Source organism: Platalea leucorodia (genome assembly GCF_965183815.1).
Source record: "Platalea leucorodia genome assembly, chromosome: 4".
NCBI lineage: Eukaryota > Metazoa > Chordata > Aves > Pelecaniformes > Threskiornithidae > Platalea > Platalea leucorodia.
This window is the reverse complement of record NC_138826.1, coordinates 19,368,407-19,379,108: the sequence shown is the minus strand read 5'-3', so window position 1 is coordinate 19,379,108 and position 10,702 is coordinate 19,368,407. Positions and strand designations below refer to the sequence as shown.

The following is a 10,702-nucleotide window of genomic DNA, read 5'->3' as shown; positions in this document are numbered from 1 at the left end:
CTAGAGATTTGGAATATGTATTGCATTTTTTTCTGTTTTTCTTCTGATGTCTCCTAACCATTTATCTCATCTTGAAATGATTTTGCATTTGGTGGGGTTTTTTTCCCTCCAATGAATCTTGGTATTGGCAAATTGAGATTACTGAATTCCAGTTCTGAACTATCATCATGGTTGAATGCTCTACTACAATGTCTTCAATAAACCACTGCTGTCAAGAATACTGGACAAATTCAAGGTAAGAATTTAAATCTTTTTTTTTTTTTTTTTTTTTTTTTATCATCATTCCCCAAGTATTGGTTATTGCCTGGTTGTTTTAAAATCCATTTTCAGCTGCATACTGGCTTTGCAAACAGTAAGTAAAATATATGAAATAACTTAAAAAGTGAGTATTGGATTGATGTGAATTCCATTCTACAGGGGAGTGTAATGGGCTGTCCCTGGCTGACAGCTAATACATTTTGTAGTGTTTAGTCTATGATGTGATAATGATACATGTTGTAAGTAAGTTTTTCAAAGCTTTTGTTCAAGTCGCTTAACCGCCTTACAATAATCAGAAAAATATTTCTTTTTCTCTAGGGTATTTCATCTTTTATCCTGATTTATGGTTCTTAGTTTTATAAGTAAGTAAGTAATATATTTTTCTTTTAATACATGTTTTTAGTATTAATCAGAGTAGCTCACCAAATTTCAAGTAGTTAAACATAAATTCACAAACATTTTTTGAATAGACATCTATTAATGGATTAGAAAATACATATGTTACTATGTAGATTACAAAACTAGCTACATAATACTGATGGTAATACCTGTGTTTCTGTCTGTTTAGGTTGCCAAACCCATAGCTTTTGAGTAGTTCTTTTTAGTTGTTAAGTGGTTGCAAATATAGATGGGATTTAAATTCTGAAAATTACAAGGGGGCCATTTGCCAGTACTTGGGCAGTTCAGGAAGGCAAAAGCAAAGAGTCAACATCTTAAACCGTTTATTTTTTTTTACAACATATACAAATACAAGTTTATTCTTCAAGTCAGCAGAGAGAAAATAGTCCAGGTGGAAAAGTCACTTTTAAAATTGTTCATTTTACATAGTTTCCAAACAATATAAAGACTGGCATATAGTGATGTTGCATTGTCAGAGTACTTTGACATGCTCTAAGAGGCAGACAACTGTACAACTAAGTCATTCTGAAATATCCTATACATGTATTGGAGTGAAATCTCTTTACTGCTGTTGATTTTTGTGTTTAATTTGCTAACTCTGCCAAAAGTCTATGGCTATTGAAGTTACAAAATATTTATCACAGACAGGAAAAATGCCACTGTTGTTACATTTAGTGGGCTACCCTAAAAGTAAACTGAGTTTTATAGTGGACTAGTAAAAACCAGTGATTAAAAACCAAATGCTAGCTGAAGCATTCAGAGAGCTAGCGCAGAACAGACAGTTCAGTTTCAGAAGCTGCAGACTCAACCTTTCACTGAAATGTAAAGCTACCAGCAAGTTCTTTTTTTAAAGACAAACTATGAATGTAAGAGAATGTGTTCTTGAAATATTTAGATATTTCCATGTTAAAGTCTTGAATTCTTGAAAGCATGTGATTTCTAGAAGCAGATGGCTTTCTAAAGATGGCTATTGACATACTTCATCTAGTAATATTTGTAGCAATAAAAATAATGTGACTAGGTTTTAAAAATTAAAACTGACATAGTATTTTTTATTCTTCTAACTGCTAAACTTGGAATTAGTAAGATAGAAACAGGAAACCCTTCAGATGATAGGAAGTACCTCCTGGCGTGCCCCAGTTCTGCAGACTGATTAGTACTGCAATGGGGCCAGGAGCTATGGCTGCCCAACTTTTGTCCCACCACTGCAAGCAGCACGTGCTACGCAAGGAAAATGTAAGAAATTGGTAGAAAAGTAACAGTGATTTTAAAATAGTATAGAATAAAATACTTCTGTATTTTTGCCAATAGGCAACAGAGCATGAGCTTTCCACCTGTAAACTGTTCAGCGTGAAGCCTGCTACCGCTCAGAGACTGCATGTTTCTGGAAGGTGTTGATTATTTACATTCCGTTCTTTCAAACTTTATCCTGGAAGTGGCTTCCTGTAAATAGTTTGTAATGTAAAAATGAATATATTTTCCTAATTGATGTCCATGCCCAGCCAAAAGCACAGAAAGGGACAAAGTTATTTTGTCAGTCTTGTCATAGGAATGTGTGGACAGGTATTCCTGCAGAAATAAAATCTGTGGCTAAGTAGAATAAACTTTCCTATTAGAATAATAGCACAAGAAATCTGTCTAACTGGGCTTTCACAAAAGTTAACAAAAAAAAAAAACCCTCTTTAATGCTTCAAGTGGTGTTGTATTGCCATTATTAGGATATTTGGAACTAATACAAATGGAAGGATACTGTACTCTCTTCCAGCTTCACCCCAAAAGGCACATTTCACCAACAAAAGTTTCCTCTGATGTTTAGCAATACCTAAACTTGAAATTAAGTGATATATGTACATTAATGAGAATACCGGAGCAGTATAATGTCTACATGCCTCCTATGAAGTTGGGGTTTAACAGCCAAATATTTTGCTGTTTTCTTTCACCGTGATAAAAAGCAGCAAAAGCAGCTTTAGAGCTTGATTGATGAGGAGGATACTTATATGAATAAACTATTCCCACAGCTAGAAAATTATTGTGTTAGTAGAAATAGTACAAAACTACTGGTTTTAAATTGCCACTAGACTGCAGGCTATGGTTAGACCTGCGTTACACAATGTGACGTGGCTACCGTTGTCCCTTAATTTCCCAAGGGTTTTTTTTTTCTTTTTAAATCTATGTGACAGAAAACCATTAGTGGATGACAACATGGGTGTAATAACTTTCTATGTTGAATCTAACAAATTAGCAAGCATGTCTTCCAGACAACTATGATACTACAGGTAATGTTAAGAATTTTATTTTCAGTGCTGCTGAATATAACAAGAAAAAGCCAAATAGGTAAGGGCAAACTCTCTAGGAAAGTATTGTTTCTAAAATGTTTCTAAAAACACCGAAAGAAAAAATTCTTTGTGATAGGAAACTGCTACTGTGTTAAAATAACAGAAAGACTGAAACTAACATTTTTAAAAATGTTAAAGTTGCATTAGTTGAATTGTGTAGTAGGTTGATGCAAGTATTTCCCACTAATTACCAAGTATTCGAAAGCAAACTATGCCTATAAAACTATGGGTAAGTTGTCACTTCTAATGCTTTACTCTGTATCAGTCTTGCAGTACTTGGGGGGTGTGGGGCAGGGAAAGAGCATACCTCATTCTTACAGGGGCTGGCTTCGTCGCTAGAATGGGTAATCCATGAGTGAAGAGGCTGAGCTAGGAGGTGGTTGGGTTTTGAATGCGATCGTGATTGCTGAATTGCAAAATGCTGGTTTGCTACATCAGTACTGATGATAAGCAGTGGGAAGTCTCTGGGAGGATATGCCACAAGGAAATTTGACTTTTTTCGTGTGTGTCTGTGCTTATTTTCCCTGGAAGCTGGAAATGACCTCAAGAGGGCACTTTTTTGCCTTGGTAATGGCTACTTTATAGGAATTTTCTGTAGTGTATAGTGAAAGACTTCATAGCTTCTGATGACAGAATGCAGCTTCTGTCTGCTTGTTTATATGCCAATTAATGACTTTGCTTTCTTTTATTTCATTTTCTAATTGGGGGGGGGGGGTGTCACAGGACTACTGTCTGTTACTTCTTTCCCTTTCATCCTTGCACTATCAAAAGTAAACCTCATTTTAGTTACACTGCTGTTTTATCCTTTGCCTGATGCAGCTCCTCTCTTAGGAGCAGCAGCATTTTGTGCGCAAGTGCTGAAGTTGATGTGGAATAGCTGCGTGCATGAATCACTCCCTATATTAATGGATTTCTTGATGTAGTCACACCAGGTAACTGAAATGCTTTGTTTAGGGATTGCTCTAGGGAGACACGATGCATGCAGAGCAATTTATTCACCACAGATAGGCTTCCTGTGGGAAATCAAAGGGATGACTGATTGCCGCAATTGTTTCACTTGTGCCCCTCTAAGTTGGTGTGGATTGTTTTAACTAAGCAAGCGCATTAATAACTCCCATGGAGAAAAAAAAAAAAGAGACAATCTCAACTAACTTAAATATCAAAAGATGAATTCAGCAAACATAAAACTTTACAACAGTGTTTCTATGTAAACAAAAATGTCAAGAGTTATAGTGTAAGAGTTCTTTATACTCTCTGGGTTTAACAGACGAGTAAAAAGACATTTCCTGACTGTACGGAAAAATGTATTTTGAATTCAAAATTTTGAAATGTTATCAATGCATTGTTTTGAGTTTGGTCAGTTTTGGGTATTAAACGTCTTGTGCGGAAAAGAAACAACCAGAAAAGTTCGAACACTTCTTCCTCTAAATCCAGACAGAGGTAAAAATTCTGCATTTTCTAAGTTGTAGTATATGATAAATATATTATACAATGGCATGTACTTTGGAACATGATAATAAATATTCTTTCTTTTAACACAAGCCTGGAAAACTAGAATTTATAAGAAGAAAATGTTGTTCCTTGTAAAAGTATGACTACCAGTTAGGTGTATTTAGCTATTGTACATTATTTTGTTAAAGTAGATAAACCATAAATAATTTGAGCTTTTTGTGTATATTCACCAAAGTTAAACAGATATGCGAAGGAAGTTACAGTATATTTAAATCTCTTTACAATCACTTAACACAGTGTTTAACAGAAATCTTCAGGTGAAAGTGCATTATTTTAATATAATACACATAAAAGAACACTCTGGTTCTCTGCCTTCAGTTCTCTGCCTTCTGGCAAGTAGCTAAAATTATCTTTTGTTTAAAAAGGGGGGGGTGATGACACATGTTTGTTTACAACATACAGTCCAAGACAACTGCTTCATCCGCCCATTGAGAATCTGCAGATGTGAAGATACGGGAAGAGGAGAATCTTCCGATAGCTGACAGGCATCTTTCCAATCTACAACATCCCACTTAGGATTCCCAGATTCTGGATGTTAATCCAGCAGTATTGCCTGGATTAAGCATCTATAGCACAGGGCACATGCTGACCAGTTCAGACCGCAGCAGGTTCTTCCAAAGGCACTGCAGAAGGATTCAGTGATGTAAATTCCAGTTTTCAAAAAAAATGAAAGAACAAATGCAGAAGAAGAGGGAATGTGACCGGGATCTTTCCATAATTTACTTTGCCTTTCTTTAATTCAGATTGCTTTGAGGATTTAGGGTTTTTATAGTAGCCTAGAGATAAGGTATCAAATTTGTCCCTTCATATTTGAAATATTTTGCAAATGAAAATATTATTTGAATTCTGTTAATATAATGATTTAGCAGTAGTATGACAGTGCATGTCAAATAATGCTTTAATAATTAGGTGTATGTGGAAAGAAAAATGTAATATTAAATTGGCCACATGAGATGGGATTATCAACACTGAGAAAGATTGCTTCTTCATTTGCAATGAGCTGTAACTTCTCAGATGATATCTCAGTGCTGTAGTAGCACTGTGCAAATATCTGGTTAGTGTACATCGGTGGACAAGTTACATGTACTATCTTCATGTAAACGGGCCAGTCTTACCTTGTGTATCTCATTTGTTGTTTTAAATCAAGCAAGATGGAAGAAATTGAAGAGGTACAGAAAGGACAGTAAAAATGTTTAAACATTTCTGGCAAAATTTCCACAGAGAGAAATTAACACTATATATTTGTTTTAGCTAAAAAGGAGATCATCAGTCCTGGTGATTTTATTATACACATGTAATGAAAAATAACAAAAGCTCTCCTGGATACTTCTCTTTACTTTGGCCGAGAGCAAAAGAGTAACAGGACATCGTTAATTAAGCACAGTTAGTTGACTGAAATGCATACTATAAAATCAACCAGGATGCAATATTTTGGTTTTGTTTTTCAAATGGGCAAAGAAAGTGGGTAAAGCTCCAGTCTTCACACCATTCTGATTTACTGTGCAAATGCCATAATAAATAACCGGAGACGTTACTGACCTTATTGTGCCTGCGCACACCAAGGCCTCAGGCTTTTATGGACCTTTCTGTCAGTCCCTTGTACCTCACTATGGTTTAACCAACTACAACTTTGAAAAAAATACTCTGTAAGTCACGTATTAAACGATTGCTCAGAGTTAGAATCACTGTCTCATACCTGAACAGACCGCGCTGTCGGCAGTGGTGGTTATTATTCCATAATGTCGCTAAAAGTCAGGCTGCCCGCAGACCTTTCATCCTTGCTCTGTGGACTGTCGGGCAAGACCTGCAGAGGTGGCGATATGAATCCCCGATACTGCTTACTTGACTTGGTTAACTTCTTGAGTTCACTGGTAAAGGAGATGCCTTTTCTTTTGTCATCTCGTGCTGCCTGTAACAAAAATAAATCGGATCACAGAAGTGGTTTAACAGGCTGTTTGTTAGCTGTGAAATAGGGAATTAATATGAAACCACCTAACATATTTCTAAGCAGGTCTCCTTTTTGAAATTCAGTGCGGCTGTGCTTTCATAGCCCAGCACGTCCTTCTGATTGTTCTGAATAAATTAATTGAAAATTATGCATTGTCAAAGACATATTTAGCAAATTTGGTATAAACTTGTATAAAAATCTGTGCTTATGACACAGTTACTTTAAAGCAGCAACTCTGTGGATCGGTGGCATCTGCTGGAAAGGACAACGTGGCTCCTACTCCCAGCAGGCAAGTACTGCATCCCTGCCATTTTCCAAAGCCTGAGATAAAGCAACAGAGCAGCTTTTTCACTGGGCAGGAATAAAGGGGACTGTATTCCAGTAGTTTTTAAGTTCTCCCCATTTGAATAGTCCTGCTTTGCTACGATGGGGAGCAGGGCATGCACAGCCAGAAGATTTTGAAAAACAGAAAGCTGGTAGCAAAAGATAAAGGCTGTCAAAGGATTTGCAGGCTGTGTGGGAATCGTGTTGCTGGATGTAACTAACTGATGCAATTTTGCAAAGAAGTAAGTACGGGAGGTGCAGAGAAAAGAAGAATCTGCTTTTTGCTGTAGTCTCTTCTCCCCACTGAGCCTCGTGCCAGTCGTGTCTCCCTCCCATTGAAAATATGTTCCCATTGAGCTGATACACCATCTATAAAACCTGCTGCAAAGTATTTCATTTTTTACCTGAACCTGTTCTTTGAGTTTAAGGATAAATTTTCCTGCTCCCTTCCACTTGCTTTGCGCCTGAAACACACACTCTTGATCAGAGAGAATCCTCTGAGATGGTTTAGATGTTGAGGACTTTTTGTTTGCCGGCTCTTTCGTCACCTCTTCCAAGAGCACATAATCACTTGGATTTGGATTGCTCAAAATGCTGTAGGAGTATTTGGCTTTGCAAAGAGTCTGTTTAGAAGCAGAAAAAAAAGACAAAAAAGAAGGCATTCTCTCAAGTTCAGGTTACTAAACTGATTCGTCAGCTAGCGGTGAGAACAAACCCCACCTTATCTTGTGTGAAACCAACCTCCACCCTACGCATGACAGACCTACGCAATGGGAACCTGTTGCTTACCTGCTGTATGACATCCTGAGCTGTGCTGAAGCGGGGAGCTTTGATGACGGTGCGTGGCTGCTCTGGGGAGACATCATGTACCTGAACAAAGAAACTGTCGTCCTCAGAGCTGATGGCTGCATCTTCCTTTGCTTCTTGAAAGACATTTCTCTCGTTTAAATTCTATAGAAAAAAGGAGAGCCAAAATAATTTACTTCAGAGACATAACTAATAGCTGATGGTCACAAAAGGTTTTTATCCCATGAAAATCGGACAGTGTGCTGTTGCCCCAGCTCCATTTCATTAAATGCAAGTCTTCTATGTAAGAGTTTTGACAAGCCACTATTGCTAATAATAAATACCTGTGTTTCTAAAATCAGTGTCTGAAATATCTTTCGTAGTAGGCAAGGAATATGCCTAGTACCACATTACGCAAAAATGAACACTCAAATCCTTTATTTCCTTATGTGTGCAAAATTATGTTTTGTCATGTAATGCTGGCATTAAGATGGGAGATGGTGGAAAGTGTCCTTTTCTCTCCTTGTCCCTGCACTAAAGCTAAAAGAATTCAAAGAGCAAGAAGTCTGAGCAAATGTTTTCCTGTGGAGCAAGAGGAAGGCTGCTTCTCTGTCCTTTTTCAGGCTCTATGACTACTGCAGATTTTAGACAGAATTCCTCCCTGCACCTTCTCTCAGATAATGCATTTCTCTCCAACCCCTTCTAACACAGTGTGAATCCATCAGCTGTAAACATGGGCTGCATATCACACCCTACAGGTGGACCCGCTTTCCATGCAAATTGGCAGCTTCATTTCTAGCTCCAAGATCTGAGGCTGCTATCTGCAGAAAGGCTCAAAATCGCAGAAAATGCTTTGAGGTACTAGCATCACAGGACAAAACTACAGCCAAATTTTCACATACACTAAGAGAGATTTTAATCCATGTTTTCTGAAAGAACGGGGTTTGGCAGTGACACATTTGTGGTCGCATACGCTTACAAAGTAAGCGTTGCAGGCAACTGAATTAAGTAGGCTACTATTTCCACAAGTGAATTTCTATTAAATAGTTTTTGCGCCAACTATTAGAAATAAAGGAAAACAAAACACTGATTTGTGTAATACAATTTTGTCAAATTGAGGTTTTATCATAAGTTGTGTCAAAATAATCAGTTAAAAATATATTTTTTAATTTTAAGGGATCCCAGAGGATGTCTGTCATTTGGGTATGTAAAATCTGGGTACATAAACATATGTGTACATATATTACTATGTTCAGGCTAAGCAAACATCATATGCTGAACTGCCCGAAGGAAGTGCCTCTGAAGATGAGATCATTAAGTGTCTTTCTCCTGCTTGCTTCTTTCTCTCTCACACCTGGGCACTAGCGTATTTTCAAGCTGTGGATGTTTTGCTCATAGTTTAAATGGAAGTAATTGCTCCATCTTCCTCCTTTAAACTTTAAGAACACATCTATTTCATTATTTTAGGCTAGCGTTGATAATTTAATCAGCCTTTCAGGTTTTTAGAGTTCTTTAATATTAAAATCCTTTCTAATTTTTCTGAAAGGAGAAGTTGCTGACATCTAAACTGATTGATAATTGTAGCCTGGAGTTCTGTTATGTACGATCCTTTGGTATTAACTATTATCCTTCTTTATATTAATTTCCTATCACGTCAAAATCTAGATTTACATTAAATTAGAACTATCAGGTGAAACAGTAAGCTAGTGGCATTGAGCTGTTGCGATAACGATTAAACACATGTGCAATGTCTAGTTGTGCTCACTCCAGAGTTATGTTTGTTTTTAAATGATATACACAGCATTGACATTACTCACCAAGTAGTGCAACAAGTACTGCACCCTCTTGTTTCCCGGTGCTAACAGCTATTTTTAGCTACCTTTGTAAATAACAATTTATCTAAACCAGACTTACTTCCTCTCGGGTTTTAAAGATAATCCTTCCAACATATCCTTCTTCTGGGAACCAACTGTTCAAGAGCTGCACTAGCCCTTCTTCAGGACCAATCACTCTCTGGAATGGTGGTTTTCTGCATTCACTCTTTTCTTTGGATATAAAACTTTTCTCTTCCATCAGAAAATAGTCTGCAGCACATGACTCGGTGCCTTTTGTAGTAGCCAAGAGCTAAAACAGACCACAATAAACACACAGCAATTAGAATGCTAAATATAAACACTGCATAATTGGCGGTTATAAATGAGAATGAATAAAGAAGCTTTAAGAATCAATAAGTATTCTGATAGTGTAGGCAAGATTTCTGATGTGCTATTTATTATTCGGATATTTTACTCCAGGGTAATGTACTGTTCTCTTTAGCCTAGCCAAGCAGTTCAACTATTCCAGACAAGGCAGTACTATTTAAGCTTATTTCTGTCCTGTTTGGCTGGCCAGACAATTTATTCATAATCCCAGGACAGTACAGTCTTTTCCCACTGCTAGAATAACAATCCCTGTTGAGTTAACTGGTTTTTCTACTCATGAACTTAGCCCTCTCACTTTTACTCTGTATTCCTATGGTGCTCAAGTTCAAAGAATTGCGCAGAAATGTTTGCCCTTGTTGTAAGGGCAGCCCACTGCCTCCGTCAGTCAGAAAGATTGTTTTTCTCATCTGCATATGCCCAAATATTAAAATACTAATAGGGAGTACGTTCTAAGGTTATAAACCCATTCTCTGAAGCCAAGATTGGGAAAATTTCACAGATGATAGTCTGAGTTTGCAATGCAATTAATTCCACAGTAATACGTTTCTAAAGCACCTCCTTGCTGTGATGAATGAACTAGAATGGCCCCGAGAAATGCAGGGAGATCAATGTCCAGAATTATGTCAGTGCGGGTTCTGGCAATTAGAGTCTGCAATTCAGCAGGCAACTTACCTGATGGAGCAGCTGTGCAGCCGTGGTCCCCCCGCTTACATTAAAAACAGTGAAAGGCTCCGGGCCTGGAATTCCATGAATGGTCACTTTGTAAGTCACAGCAGCTTTCCTTTCCCCCATGCTAAATGACTGTTCAGACAACATTCAACAGGTTACTGAATGTTTTTACACAGGCATGTTATTTTTAGGTTGCTTAAAAGAAACTGTACACACAAGTTGTAAGGACCTTGACAGAGCAAAGCTATCCAGCTAATACATGTCTCTTA

At 37.4% G+C, this 10,702-nt stretch overlaps 1 protein-coding gene across 1 annotated transcript in view; it reads right to left on the bottom strand.

Moving 5' to 3' along the window:
• Positions 1 to 581: 581 nt before the first annotated feature.
• Positions 582 to 10,702, bottom strand: part of PLCE1 (phospholipase C epsilon 1) — a 167,816-nt gene continuing 157,695 nt past the window's right edge. Inside the window, 6 exon segments of the mRNA XM_082309577.1 lie at positions 582 to 5,128; positions 6,202 to 6,414; positions 7,182 to 7,400; positions 7,567 to 7,728; positions 9,478 to 9,687; positions 10,437 to 10,565. Of these exon segments, the coding sequence (XP_082165703.1) occupies positions 6,235 to 6,414; positions 7,182 to 7,400; positions 7,567 to 7,728; positions 9,478 to 9,687; positions 10,437 to 10,565 (900 nt within the window). The 3' untranslated portion in view covers positions 582 to 5,128; positions 6,202 to 6,234.